The 16,115-nt window shown below is 33.5% G+C and overlaps 1 protein-coding gene across 1 annotated transcript in view; it reads left to right on the forward strand.

The window, feature by feature from the left end:
* LOC100550949 (regulating synaptic membrane exocytosis protein 2-like) overlaps positions 1-16,115 on the forward strand; it is a 112,457-nt gene that overhangs the window by 92,793 nt on the left and 3,549 nt on the right. Inside the window, exons 16-17 of the mRNA XM_031552971.1 lie at positions 7,164-7,229; positions 9,443-9,505. Coding sequence (XP_031408831.1) covers positions 7,164-7,229; positions 9,443-9,505 — 129 coding nt within the window. The remainder of the gene's footprint in view (positions 1-7,163; positions 7,230-9,442; positions 9,506-16,115) is intronic.

A 16,115-nucleotide genomic window follows, 5' to 3' on the forward strand; every position in this document is an offset into this window, starting at 1 on the left:
CTCATGTCTTTTTTGTTATCCTCATGATTTTTTTAGAAAGTGTGAGGAAATGGACAAATGTGTGAGTGATAACAGAAAACTTTATGTCACCACTTTCTGTTCACTGAAAAAAAAGGGAAAATTACAGTGCTTGTCCATATCTCTGCAACTGTATTGTCAGAGTAATGGAAATCTGTTTTCATCTGATGGATGCAGGGGAGAAAGTGTGTTTGTGTGTGTCTTTATGTAACTGGTCACATTGCAAAAACTGTAGTACTTCTTAATCAGACTTATTTCATTGCTTTAATTTAAGTGAAATGAGTTGCTGCAAATTATCCTCTTTGTAGCAAAATATATAACGTTTCAGAAATTTCTGAGTTGGGAGGGACCTCTGGAGATCATCTAGTCCCCTCCAAAAGCAGGTTCCCTACAGTTATTTGTTATGTTGCACTTCTAAGAACATATTGTAAGGAATTATATTTTATCAGTTAGATAACGTATGGTGTTTGCTCTAAAGAAAAAACAGGGAAAATTATAAACAGGTAGCAATGCTGGAGGACCAGGTCAAGTTTAAACTGAAGCTTACTTGTAGTCTCTATATAGACAAGATAGACAAAAAGAGTTCTGAGTGGTAAGAAAGCATATATATTAAACTTGTTAAAGGTTATTACATGTTAGACTGTATGTATGATTGCATCTAAATCTCTGTTCTAAGTTTTTGAATTGAAAAACCCAAAAAGATTGAACATCACAAACAAAAGTCTTGGAACTTGGTAAGAGCACTCGAGACCTGTGTTTTTGCAATTACTGGGAAAAAAACTTGATACCAGAGATCAGGCATTGAAGATGACAGAGTGGGGATTTGAAGAGCATTTACTGGTGGTATTTCATTCGAATACCAGTAGGTGAAGGAAACAGTCTGGGCTGTTCCTTGTGAGCTGTGAGGAAAGAGAAATTGTACTTCTCAATAGGAATAAATAAAAATTAATGCTCTGTAACACTGCCGGAAGTTGCAGTTTGGTTTAAAGATTTGTTCTTAACTATTTGACTATATTGTATTTGTTTGATTTTGGAAGACTATCAAGAAAATTTGTCAACAATTCTCTGGAAAGAGAAAAGGGAAGTGAAAGTGAAATGTTAACATTAAACTGCCATCTATGAGCTAGAAGCAGTTAATTACTTACTAATGTAATATTTGCAAAAGCTTTGCAATGTTACTTCCAGCATTTCATGTAAGTCATTTAAGGGCTTTCATGTGAACATAGCCTGTGAGTGGTTACTGTGGTGAAAATAGTCTGCTATGCACTTGTTTGCCTTGCTTGCACTTATCGTAGCTGCTGTGGGGTGGATTCCTGCATTTTTCTTTAATTGTTCTTCCTGTGGGTGTGCATATATTCTAAAGGAAATTTTAAGAACAGGATGAAATTATGTTTTTTACTGCTTCTCAAAAGGATAATGACTGCCAGGTTACGGGTATACTGGTTCTGGTTTTCAGGGCACTATTACAAAGTCTTGTCTCTAATTTTCAAATTAATGTGCCATGTTGGGCTCCAGTTCTAACAATTTGACTGCAATCACACTGTAGGCAGGGACTAAAGTTAAAAGCATTTTATAGTGGAGGCTAAAAATTTTGCATTTATTTGACAAGCAATGAGCACAAAGACCTGTTGTATTATATATCATTATCTTAAAATTCTTATAAAGACTATTTACTCATGGCTGATGATATATTTTATCCATGCACAAAGGAGGAGAACATAATATGTGTTGGTAATACAGCTACTTTTTTGTGTGATTATTTGTGTGATTACTACTTGTCTGATTACTAAAACAAATTAAGACATGAGAAATAAGTTGGTAGATAAATGTGAGGTTTTCAGTGTTTTTTGTGAAACTTTGTTTTTTTTTTTGTTGTTTTTTTTGTGGCACTTCTAATGTGCACTTTAGTTGTAAGACATCATTTTAAAAAGAAAACAACTTTAGTGGTGCTGTAGAACAGGGACTCTTGAATTCTAATAATTCTTTGTAAATTGGGGAAACACTATTTAAAAAATACACTGTTTGCATATATTTGTACTAAAAGAGAAATAACATTTTTATAATAGAAGATCTAGTACTGTAGTAGAGAGATATATATTTAACTAACTAACTGACTAACTATATATTACTTTTTTGGGAGTACAAACAAAATGTAGATACTGTGTTTTTATTATTTTGAAATGCATGGATTTCCTTTCTGGCATTTTCTGTTACACTTATTTTATCTCTTCGTAAATTATTTGAATACTAAGGGAGTTTTCATATAAGTTCATCATATATAGGGTAAATATCAAGGAATCTCACTATCAGAAATAGTAAGCTCTGGAGCTAGCTATGTAGCAGCAAACTGGAAGCATTCCCAATGATGATAGCCTTTCAGACAGAACTAGGTAAACTTCTGCCAAATATATTCTATATGCTGGAGTTATTGCTGCCTTTAAGCAAGGGAATGGGTAATGTAACTTCTTGAGATGTTTTCAGAAATATATTTTTTCCCAACCCAAATAATGCAAAAAGTCCCAAATTTTAACTATCCACATGCTCCTGTCTCTTACTTCTCAGAATAAATGTGTGAAACTCTACATAATTTTATGTACACATATACAGTGCTTTTGTAGCCTTTGTGTTTACAGGTTTTGTGTCTTCTGTATTGTAAAGTGCATCATTCCTTCTCCATCTCATTGTCTCATTTGTATTTTTCTTTCTGCCATCTGCTCAGTCATTATGTTACTTTACCTCGTTCCTGGTACACCCAGTCCACAGATCACCATCACAGAGATGCCAGGTATATGTTTTCCACTGTGTGACTCTGTGTGGATAATGCATGTACTTCTATGTACCTACATTTCCACTTCTGCTTTTGTCAGTCTGTGTATAGTGGTAGAAAACTTAGAAGAACCCAGTCAATATCAGCATTAGACTTTCTAACATACTGTGTAGACAGGTCACTGAACAATTCTTCTTTACCTTTTTGACATTTTTTCACTGCCACAAGTCTGTAATTGGTGATATATTAACATGGTGCCATCTGCACCTAATTCCAGTATCTTTTTAGAAGTCAATAAGGAAAATATTTAAGTCAACCAACATAAATGTCTGCTAATACTGTGAATTTAACATAGAGAATCTAATACATGTATGGGCTGTGTTAAATGTTGCAAGAGAGAAATCTGGTACCTGTCCAGGTTACCTGAGAGTAATCATGATACCTGTCCCATAGTCTTCGCTGCAAGCTAAAATACCTTAATACTTTGGAGTAGCAGTTTTGCTAAATTCATCAGAGTTCCAGCTGAGTATTTTTCAAGTACTTCTGTTGATGAACTTCCTTTCTTTTCTTACTGAGTTGTCCTTGTTTCATCTTTGTGTTGCTTTTCATTGTGTTCACCCTTTATGTTTTGGCAGCCAGGATCACACAATATATCCTCTTTTTTGTGAAGATGCAATCAGATTACTTCGTTCCCGTAAGATGTGCCGTACCTATTCTGAGGGTGCTTACTATGATCTTGAGAGGTATAATTGATGTGGAGCATATTTTTAGTTCTACCCTGTATATTTTGGCAGTGCTGCGTTTGGTTTCCAAATTACGAATATGATCTATGTTTTTAACTAATAAACACACACTGTGAAGATGTTTTATGCTTCTCTGTGAATATGTATGTATGTACCTAAGACTGCCTGCTTGAGACTATGGCAAAATCCTAAGAGAAGCTGAGGAGTTTTATAAAAGTCAATTTCTTATATTAGGTTATATGGTTGTTCATTACAAAGGTCTTTGTATAACCTTTATTTTTGCTGGAATTTTCCAAAGTGCTTATAGTACTTATTATTCTTTTTGAAATACTGAGGAAATGCTTATCTACTTCAAATTGAACTGAAATTGAGTCTTTCTGAAATCTCATACTTTGTTTAAATGAAAAATAGAGTGAAATCTACGAGCTTATGTTGCAGATATTTATATAGTACTTATTCTGTAACTAATGAGTACTTGTATACATTCACAATCATTGTGTGTGATTACAGACCATCAGTGTTCCTGTTTTTATCTGAAAAGTTGCATAGTGAGAAGTTAAAACCATAATGATTTCTGTGACATAATTATGGTTGAAATGCAGTGGCTTATAAGATATGAAATATGTCATGCTGTTCTTGCACTACACATGTAAAAAGTCCCACTGTGATTATTTCAGCAAATACTGCAAAACAGAAAAATGTTTGTGTGAATAGAAATAAGGATTTAAATCTGATAAATTGTAAGCAATTTTAAAGGAGGTGGTGGCTTCGGATCTCAAATAGCAGGTATAAAGCAGTGGCCATACCAGCCTTTATAACAGATTTTTATAACATTTTCCATAGCAAGCACTAAAAACTCTTGATATATTAAAATCATCACTTCCATCTGGATAGAAGTTTCACTGCGAATTTTATTAATTTTTGCTCTGGATTCAAAGCATTTATAATTTTTTTTTTTTTCCAGTTGGTTTAAAATTCATTTTGGATTCAGAAACAGAATCCAAAACTCTTAAAGTACCTTATCCCTTCTAAACAAATGCTTTTTAAAAATTGTCCAAAGCTATAATATAATAGACATTATAAGCTTTAGAGCTCATTTAAACATATATTTTGAAATGATATTGTTCTATGTGAAATGTGAAGAAAGTGTGTACTTAATAGATTGGTTTACATGTAAAAACCATGTGAAATAGAGGATTTTTATTTTGTTTTTTGAAAACGTGTGATGAAATCTACTCATGCTTTTTCAATAGTTAATTTTAATTACTGTTACTTGCCTTAGTTTTTTACTGTCATTTGCATTAGTTTATCTAAACTTGTTTCAGATTGATAGCTGTATTAGATATTGCTGATAACTAGAAGCTATTATCTAATTAGTTTGGGGATCTTGACTTACAAATCTTCATCTTTGTTTCTACAGAAATTAGTTTGTACAAAAAAAAAAAAAATAGAGTAAAATCAACAAAATAAAGAGCAAGATGTGTAGTAAAGTGATCACAAAGATGAAAAAGCCAAGATTTCAGCTTGAAATAGATAGTAAGATGAAATAAATCTTTTCCAGAGCTTTGCTTAAGAGAAGGCTCATTAGTGCTAATACCTCCTGGGTCACAAAGGAAAATCTGAGATGAGATTAAATGTCCCCAGCTCCTCGTTAGAGCAGTATCTTGAGATTTCTTGGGCCTAGGAACTGATCCTGGATTGTCTGGTCCTCTTCAATCCAGGTTTCTTGTGTTATCTTTCTCTGAGTACCCCATCATTACTGTCATTTTTCCTAGTTTTTCATCCAGTTTGTCTTTCCAAGTTCTGAAAATATTTCTCTAGGTATTAAAGGATCATTAAAGCACAATGTTTATCCAATTTCTCATTATCCTCTGAAGAAATCTAAGTAATTTTCTCTTCATATTTTGGAAATATATGAAAAAACTGCTTCTTAGTCAGTATTTCCTCACCTCTCTTCACACTTTTTTCCCAGTTTTTTCCAGCTTAATGCTTGTTCTAAGTCAGAGCGCTAGTCCCCTCTTCTTAGCTCCTTCTACTCAGTCAGTGTCATAGTGATAACAAGCAGCCACACCTTTTCCTCTTTTCTTTCACTATTTAAAATGTGAAATAACTGTTTTCAGTTTTCTCTGTTATCAAAATCTGAAACATTGTTCTCCTGCCAAGCATTCATTGAAGAGTCTTTCATCTGGGACAGAGTTAAATCACTGTGAGTCCACCAATGTGGATGTCCTGCAGCCAATAGGTCATGCAGATGTATCAATCAAAATTACTTGCCTTCATTGCTTATCTTGATGTCATACACAGCCACTCATGTACTCTTCTGATCTCAAGCAGCTTTTTTATTTTTCCTTGAAGAGGTAGCTACTTGGTTCACTTTCATCTTTGCTCTTACTTGTATTTGTTTCAGTTATTGCCTATCAAATTCAGTAGTCTTTAGTGAATTAGTTCTAGGATGGATTTCCATTATCAAGAACCTTGATTTCTGAATTCATTCTTTGACAATGCTATTCTGACATTTTTTATGATAGTTCCTTCATTTTGAAGTAGTCTGCCTATTTCCCTCCCAAAGGAAATGGAGGTGGCACTGACAAGATACTTGTTACAGCAATTGCCTGAGAAAGACAAGCACAGGCACAGAGTCAGTGACTTCAGTGCCCTTTGGACCTTTGACTTTCTCAAAAACTCCCTCTGTAGCTCTGTATCCCACACTAATTTTCCTTGGCTGTTCAATGTGATAGTGTGGTAGCACTAGCTAATATCAGTTCATACCGCTGGAACTACTCAGATTGAACGCATACGAGCCATAGTGGCTGAGCATGTAGAGCCTTATTTACATTTTTATGTGTATCTCCCAGTTCACATTTTGCTAGAGTTACACGTGCTGGTTTATAATTTGACACTGCCCAATTTTAAACTGGCTGACATACATGTGATCTCAAGAACAGAATGTTCTCAAGATTTTTATCTGAGTTGTTTTTTAAATGAAACTATGCTATTTTCCTACCAATATTAGTAGTTCTTCCCAAAGAAAAATCTGCTGAAAGTATCACAATATGAAATATGTTCTCAACTTTTCTCTCTCATAGCTCAGATTAGTCACTGAGAACACCACGCTCCATGGTATTGTATTTTTTTTTTTCACTTAACCTTTGACATTTGAATTTGGAAGACGTTAAAGGTGGCTTTTGTACATCTCACATGAAATGTGCTGTTCATTTCAGGCAAAATTTCTGTTGTATCACTTAAGGAAACAAACTTCTTCCATTTTGTTTTCTGGCTTTCATTTTAACAGTCAGGAATTTTGTAGCATCCGTATCCTACTCTTGGTGAAATTTCATTCTTGCCTAAATCCTGTTTTCATACTAATATAAATTTTCACTCCTATGAAATGATCATGTATTGAGCAATGTCATTTGTCCTTAATATGATGTTAATTGGTATCTGAATATAATTTGAAAGTAGAAGTTTAAAATTACCTATGTATGGAGAAATATATTCAGAAGATACTTCTGAACATTGGTAGGTAATCATGTTCTGTGTTCATTGCTATACTAAAAGTACAATATAGGAAAACATCCTAAAATAAGCATCCTTTAAAATGTCTGAAATATCTGTGCTGTTTATTTCATATTCAGGAGGAGTAGGCATGAGAGAAGAGTGCCTAATACATATTACGATGACACAACCTATACTCCTGAAAGGTATTTTTATTTCTGTAATAAAAATAGATAAAGATGAATAATACATTTTTTCCTGAAGAATCTAGAATTCTTAATTCACCTAGACTGATGATATTTAAGTTTACAGTGCAGTATATACAGCATTTTTAAAATATAGACCAGCTAATCTCCAGAGCTTTAAGTGATGCTTAATCTTTTAGCTCAGCATTGTCTTCACTCTGGATTTTTTGTGTGAAGAATAACTCTAACTTGAGAAAAAAAGAAAAACAAAAGATTCATTTTAAGATGTAGGAGGAGAACTGAATAGTACAGAGGAGTTTGGTATAACTGAAAGCTTTTCCCCACTTACCAGCAGCGTATATCTAATGGCAAACATTTTCAGTCATGGTGAGTTGTTAGAGGAAAATTAAAAGCCCCCAATTCATTTCTTCTAATATCTTGAGTGATTTAGAGTGCTCAAGTTTTGACATGTTAACACAGCATACTGACTTAAAAAGGATGAAAAGTCTTCAGGATAATTTTGAGTGTTTGCTGTGCTGGAATCAGAAGAGCTGTTTTTCTTCCACATGATATATCACAGTGAAAATAATATAACAAAAATAGAAAACTTTTGGCAACTAGAAAGAGCTATTTGGAAACAGCATTTCGTGTTTAAAAGGTTCAAAAAGAAAGAAATGCAAAGAGAGAAGCAAGTTGATTTTCCTATCCCTTTGTAGAATTGGAGCTTTTATATTTCTGTGTATGTTTTTAAGTCAGTATGTGATCTCTCTATACAGTATAGAAGCAGGTAAAACAAGGCTCAAAAATTTGTTTTTATTTCATTACTATGAATAAAATAAACTGCAGTTTTGAAGCCTTGCTTATGTGTTTATTGTGCCTATAAAAACAGCAGTTTTACAGAAAGTTTTTCCCCAAATCCTGGCTGACTGGAGGCGTAGGCTGCAGTTTTAAAGATACATATGATCAGGGAAAGTGTAAAGATACACCTGTCTTTCTGCAGCTGTGTTCTAATTTAGATTAAACTAAATGTAAATCTAATCTAAATTACACTGAACTAAACAACTTTCATCTTGTCATTGATCTAGCTACAAATGTTTCAAAAAATATAGAATAAGCAAGAGCAGCTAAATGACATTAATGTAGTCTGCATTCTTGCCTTCCCTCAGCATAATGACTCTGAGGAGTGAGATGATGTAGTTAATGAGCATATCTCAAAACTTCAGATTTTGAAGCCTGAGAAGTTAAGAAAAAATGAGGTTATGCAAGAAATCTTTCATGCATCCCCTATGGTCCCTGGGAACAAATTCACTGAAAACCCTCTGATAAATATATTCAAGCCATTAAACACTTTGTCCTGCAGAATTTCACTGCAATTTTTAGTGAAGTCAAAGGGAGACTTATATTCAACTTGGGAACACCATAGGCCTTTGATCTTCTCTGAAAATCCCAGTCTTGCTTTTCACCCACTGTTATATTGAAAATCATTGAGCAGCAGGATAACCACAGTTTGAACTCTATACTGTGAAAATCTGGAACTCCAGATACAGAGTTGAAGCTTCTTAATCAAATATTGGGTGATTTGCACATATTCTAACATAGGTGGATTAAGGTGCCTAAATATGTTATCTCTTGGTATCTGAAGTAAAAGAATCATTTTTGTCCCATTGTTTCTTTTCTCTGTTTTTCTACTTTAAGAGAAAATATTTCTACGTATTTTTTGATGTTATTTGCAACTTATTTATAAATTGCTGCTGCAAATGATTAGGTTGCCCATGTTCAACAAGTAGAATAATGTAAGTATAAAATTCAATTGCTTTTCATTGATCTGAGTGAAGTGAGTTTTCTTCAGATTTTTAAATAACTATAAAAACCAAACGCCTTACCAAAAATCTCCACAATTACTTCTTAATTATTTCAAAGACATTGTAGCCATTGAAAAATAAAATACTTTTGTATAAAAAAAGACTTAGACTTCATGCAGCAAAAATTCATGTCTAACCTCCCGAAAAAAAACTAAAGGTGGAATATATTAAGAATTCGATAATGAAAAAAATATATATATAGTTTAGGTTTTTTTTTTTTTTTAAATTAAAAAAGGATTTTGCTTTCTTCGTACCTAAGAGATGATATGAAATGTTTGGAAAGCTTCACATTTTATTGAGAAGTGGATATGCCATATAAATTAGAGTGCTGTTAATAATACACGTGTTTTTTATTTTAACTGCATTGTAAAGGTGGTACAATGGTGCAAGTTCATGGGCAGATCATATAGTCAATGGTTCAGCTGAAAATTATGGGTAAGTAAAGAGTGTAGTGTTATAGATGTAGCTAAAATGTAGCTAAAGATGTTCTGATCTTTATTATAAGAGTTCTTTTATTATCGTTCCAAATTTATTCCCAGTAAGTACAGTTTTCATTATCTCTTTCTTTCTTGACTCAGAACCAAGGCACATTTATGTGCTTGTCTTTTTTTCCCAAGATTAAGCTGTTTTATTCAGTAACAAATAGAAAGAGAACATTAATTATGATTGAACTATTTTTAAAATACGTTCTCATTGCTTTAATGAAAACGGGCTTTTTGAGTGATAATGCCCTGTCTACGTTTGTGCTGCTGGGGCACAAGCCTTTGAGACCTAATACCTTTTAGCTTTAGAAGCAGTCCCAGATCTAACTGTCTAACCTGTCTCCCCATGTGATTGATGCATAACCCGAGTAAAGCTCTATATACGTTAAACCCTTCAGTCCTTCCCAGCTGTACTTGGCTCCTAATCAAAGGAACGCACATCTTGCTCACAGAAACTTATGCTTTGATTTTACCTCCTCTCCCTCATTTTCTTTTTACTCTTAAAACATTTTTCTTCATCTTCATTTTTACTTATTTCCTTGGTTGAGTGTGCAGACCTTGCTTCTTTCTCCCTTTCTATATCTCAAAAGATATAGTATGCCAGGGATATATTTTAGCTGACTAAAATAAACGTATGGTTTGGATCCAAGTTTCTGATAAATCTGAAAGTTCTTAAGTGAAACTCCCACTGATTTCCTGGGAAGTTTTCCTTAAGAAATCTAATTGGAGCTACAAAACTCAAAATCATCTGTTGTGTAATTACACAAAATAATAATTTATATTGGTATCTCAAAAGCTGCAGTTTTGTACATACAAATAATAAGATGTACATTGTGCATGAATATTTAGCTAATTCTATGCTTTAGGTTATATTTTGCAGTAAATTTAATATTAACCCTACTTTTAATTTTGTGGTACTATTGATTCTTTTGTGGCCAATAAGCCACAATGTATATATTTGCAGATAGGTACTTGAAGCAGATAATTGGAAAGCTGTTAGGCTATAGTCAGTTGCATAAAATAAGCCATATAAGATGATACTGTACATTGAAAATAGAAGATATACCCAAAGGATTACTTACACTTTACTGGTACTCCTCAGATTGTAAATAAAAGTGTGATTGATATTTGTCTAATAGATGCTGCTAGTACAATAATTCTGTTTAAGAAATTTAGAGAGTGAAGGATAATGTGACTTTTTTGACTTTCAACTTACAAGTTGGGGTAAAAAGCAACACTTTTAGTGTAAATTTTTCTTCTCACTAGATGGATTTATAGTCGTCTTTTGGCTATACATTAGTGCAGCCACTTACATGGAAGCATATTTCTTTACTAACGCTTTGAGCCGTAGTTCCCCTGTTTGCTGGCTTTTCAATTTTAAGTTTCTTCAACATACATTTAATTTGAGCTTATGGCAAGGGCCATGTGTAGTAGTTCTTCATGGAAAAGTGCACAAGCAACCTGAAAACAGCAAGCCTTCTGTATTTGCTTGTGATAGCCATGTTAAATAGTTTTAGTATACTCATCCTAGATTTAGTGCAGAAAACATGCTAACATAGTGAAGTATCAAATTAAAGGTAAAGATTTGAAGGTTGAAAAAGGAATTATTTTTTAATGCTCTCTGTCTCAATTTAAATTTATCTACAAAAAGCTGTGGGAAAGGGAGTAAAATACAAGAACACTTATTATGAATTAATATGGTTTACACTACAAATGTACACTACGTATAAGGCGTACAGCACATACTTTAATAAAATATGGACTACTGAAACAGATCAAATTCTGTTCATATTTGTAGATATATGGAACACTTTTTGTGGTAACTGCATGTTATTTTGCTCATACATGATTTAAGAGCTTTAAAGATAGTGAAGACTTACATAATTGCTTCTCTTGATTTCTCTGATCGAAATTGTGGCTTTATCAAGTGACAAAATGCTTTTTGCTTTCAGGGAGGTCAGAGTCAGGGTCTATTGACAGAATAGCAGATAGATAGACATGTATCTGTACTGTTAAGTCTTATTTGAGATACTTATTAAATGTTTGCCAAGTTTTTGGACTTTTAAAATGTTACTGAAAATAAAAAACAAAAAAACAATCAACTCTTTGTGGTGACCCAAGTGTGCCAGGTACAAAAAAAGTTAAATTTAAGAGATGAGAAGTAAAACCAAGCATCAAGAGCAAGTGCTTCACAGATTTTACATTTAGTCCTGCAAACTACAACGGCGTATTTAGGCACATGCTTGATTTTAAGCATACATTTAATTCACTTCATTACTCTGTCGTCTAAATGCTCTGCTGAACTGCCTTTGAACGTTCCAGCTTTACTGGAAAACTTTTCTATACATTGTCTTATATACCACCTCTTCTTGAAGTGTTCATAGAACCTTTGCGTATTTCTATCCATGTTCACATGTAATTATCACACATTCAAATTGAGTGAGTGAAATATTTTATTCCAAAACAGGGAAAAATGTGTCAGAAAGTTATAAAGCTTATTTAAACTTTGGAATATTTCTAATATAGCTATTAAAATTTAGATTAATATATTGGAGATAGTTGCATCAATATATTCCATTATAGAATTGATCTAGATGGGCACTGGGAAGGAAGGGAATTTCAGCTCTCTCTGAGAAATCTGAGCTCCAAGCTTTTGATTGTTAACCACAGAACCATAAACATAATTCAATGAATCTTTTTATGGAGATAAGATAAATACATACAGGAGTTACCTGTTTCTGCTGTGTGATTCTTCAAATTGTGTCAACTGAGGGTCTATGTTAAAGATACTAACAGCTGGAAATTGTTGTTAAAAATACTGTAAAAGGCACCTGGCAATATAGAATAAAAAGTATTTCTGAGTGCTGGAAACAATAATGTAAACCAAATACTTAATGTATTATAAATCTTTCTAAATTCAATTAGTATTGAAAGAACTGCTCCATACATTGCATAATTCTGACGTAATATAAAAATATGAAAAGATATTAATATGATAAATTTAACAGAATGAACTGAATAAATCAGTAAGACATAAGGCAGCATATACACCACTTGCATTGTTTTATCCACCTCTCTATAAGGAAATACCAACCTGGAAGGTTCTGTTTTTGAGAAATAATGTCTGTTTAAAAATCTGTTGTTGAGGAAACATATTATGAAGAGTAAATCTATATAGATATAGCTCTGTGTGCTTTCTTTAAGCATTTTAGTATTTGTGTTATGCTATCGTGTGCTAGTATGATTAAATATGTCTGTGATAGAATCACTAAATGACTGCAGTGCCACCAAATACAGATACCTAAGCAAAATGTAAGCAGCTATTTCTGTATCTGTAGCTATATGCACATAGCAGTGAAGAGCACAGTGTGCCTGGGATTGCAGCAGTTCTCTGTTTCTCTACATAGCTGCATAACTAGTAGAAAAGTAGTTCAGATAACTGTGTGCTGCATTGTAGTCATTCCTGTGACTGTCATGTAGATACACCTGTAGTTGCTGCGTACACCACAGTGTCATGTGTGTGTATTTGTATGTGCATATTTGTGTGTATATATATACGTATATATATAAAAACATAGTTGAATACTACTGCAGCAAAAATACGTTGATTTAATTCTTGCTTTTATTTTGCAAGGGTATTTAAAAGCATGATGTTTCTTGCTTTTTAATAAGTATAGCACACAATTTTATATTAAGTTCCTATAAAGGTACGAATGAGTGATTTGATAAAGCTGTTCAGTCACCAATTCATCTCAGTGTTTTGGCAGTGACTTCCCATTTTGCCATTTTCCATGTCAGTACTTGTGACTCAAATTTAAGTTGCTTGGTACTGGAAATCTCAGTTGTTTGTAGACATGTTTATTTATGTTATGCTAACAGAGGATCTTGTGTCTGTGACTAAACAGCAAAGTTTCTATAGCTAGTAGAAGAATAACATGTCCAAGGATTGAAATCCAGCAACCATCCACAGACACTGACAGGTATTACCACTGAATATTAGCTAAAGTTTGAAGTTAGGATCATTAGAAAATGTATTGTTGTATTTTTTTTTTGTTCTGTGTTCAGTGTTTCTAGATATAAAGAAAAGATGTTCTTGGATCTGAATCGTAGTGCATAGCACTTCTACAGCAATTCTATTTTTATTTATTCGGTTTTTTGCTACAAGAAAAACCTAGTACTTTTTATATTTTGATTAGCGTGACCTCATAGACTACTTTTTTAGTCTTGAACACAGTAAAGGAATATTAAACGTGGGATTTCAAACAAACTCCTTTCACTTATTTTGAGGAAAAAATCCTCATTTGTGTTGTACAATCTTAAAATGGCTTACTGTGGAAGAATGTTTATCTTTTATACGACTTTCTCTATACATGAATTTGGATCATTGAATGCACAGATTTGTTGTAAATTCTTTTATTTGTTAAGAAAAGTAACAAATCTGAAAAATTAAAAATCAGAAATGGTTACTTTATGTACTGGGATAAAATTATCTATTGACATTTCTGGATATGACTATAGAACAATGCAGATAAGTCAGTAGTTAACAAAAAATGTTGCAGCACGTTTGATTAGATATTTTAGTTACTAGAATATACAGTTCTACCTAGATATGATGGGATTCTAATTCTAATTTGAATGAATTTGGAATATAAAATTAAATTTTTAATGCTTGCAGAGCTTTCCTGCAAGTGTGCTCAAACAGTTTCAGTGTGATAGATGTGCTTGCTTAAGATGTAGACATTGCTCTACTCTTTTCTTGGTGTGAGAGTTATGCTCACAAGTCTCACAGATTTTGACAGAGGAATGGCCCACTACCAAGCTTGTTTTCCTTAGATAGGAAAAAGAAAGATGTTATTTTAGGCAATATTAGGAAAAGGAAAGTCATTATTTGACATTTCATTAACTTTATTTTTTAGAATGACAATTCTGTTGGCAGCGATAAATGGCTGTTACATACTTTAAAATATTATGTGACTGTTGAATACCTTGACTATCATTCTTTCCTCTTCAAAAATCAAATTTAAAAAGTGGTTCATATTTTATGACTTCCAGTCAGACTAGAAGAAAATATCATCTAGATAACTTGGGAGCATAAGCACTCAAGAATGTAGTCTGAAAAGTCATTAATGTCTTTTTTAATTCAAAATCCCCCTTTGTGCCTATGGCCAAATTGTGATGCTAATGTGTAGTTGTATATTGTGTTAGATGGGGAGCTTTGCTGCTCAAGCAGATTATTGGAGTGAGATTATTTCTGTAAAGGGGACATTTCTTGTCTGAAGACCTGGATATTGTAGTACATTTCTACTGTGGAAAGGACAAAAGAATCCCAAAGCATTAGAACAAAGAACATGCCCATTTCACTCTAGACACTAATGTGTCTTTTTAATTGTTTTCTGGATGTGTATGATTAAAAGCCCCACAGGGATGGTTTCACACAGAAGGCTGTCATTATGCTTATATACCATTCCATTTCCTACACTGTGAGTATTCAGACATTTGCAGCATCTAAACCTGTAACTTGAAGGTAATAACTGAACCTCAAGATTCAACTTAGACTTCAGATCCTCTGATGTACAAAAGCAACAGTGGCACCAAAAGTTGATCAAGAAGCAAAAGGTTCATTGCCAAAGTCTGTGTTCTCCTTCACTTACTGGAACTCCCAGTTGTTCTTTCCACCTGAAGTAAATGCCAGGTGCAGATTGCAGTAAATGGAATATTTAGATTAACTACTGAATATGAAAAATGAGGCTTTTAGATATAGTGGCTCCATGATACTCTTCAGAGAGTACAGAAAGAACAGAAACATGCCCGCTAAGCTATTAGTATTGGCCTTAATGGTAAAAAAAAAAGTTTTCTTACCTTCTAAATGAGGCAGGGAGTTAGATCTTTAACATCCTAAAAGCCACTTCTTATTTAACAGCTAAAGAGAATGAGGCTTTAGGAGTAAGAAATGAAAGAGGCTTAACTTCTCATGAAGTGTTTAAGTGAATCATGGTTGCTGCTCACCTTCGCTCTGTATGTCCTGCTGTTGGGAAGGAGAAATTGGAGATGGAATGATAGCCACTTTTGGTAGGAGACCAGAAGAAGAAACGAAGTCGCTGTGGGCTCACTAATCTTACACGTGTGGTTACAAATGATAGGGGTTGGTTGCCTGGATCCTAGCTGTTTTCTCTACGGCAGTTATGCTGAATCAAGGAATCATTTCACATTCCCACAGTCAAAGCTACTTTTTAACCACCATGCACCTTTTATAGCACTGAAAACTCTTAAAAAGTTACCCAAACTAAGCAACATTCAAATCAAAGCTAAGGATGTGTTTCTTTGTCTGCCCACAATGTAAAAGAAGCGAGACAGTGGATGTTTTTGCTGATGAAGCTTCCCATTCAGAAACAGAACTGATAGAAGAAGAAGTGAGGTAATTTTACTGTGGTTTTGTTCCAGGCTCATTGTATTTTTCTTCTGATATTTTAGTGCCTCAGCTTATGTTTCTCACTGTGGTGTGTTTGCTTGTTACGAGCTTGTAGACATAGGCTCTTGGTGAATGGTATTATTCTGAACTTGTC

The sequence above is a fragment of the Meleagris gallopavo genome, chromosome 3 (assembly GCF_000146605.3).
Source record: "Meleagris gallopavo isolate NT-WF06-2002-E0010 breed Aviagen turkey brand Nicholas breeding stock chromosome 3, Turkey_5.1, whole genome shotgun sequence".
Classification (NCBI taxonomy): domain Eukaryota; kingdom Metazoa; phylum Chordata; class Aves; order Galliformes; family Phasianidae; genus Meleagris; species Meleagris gallopavo.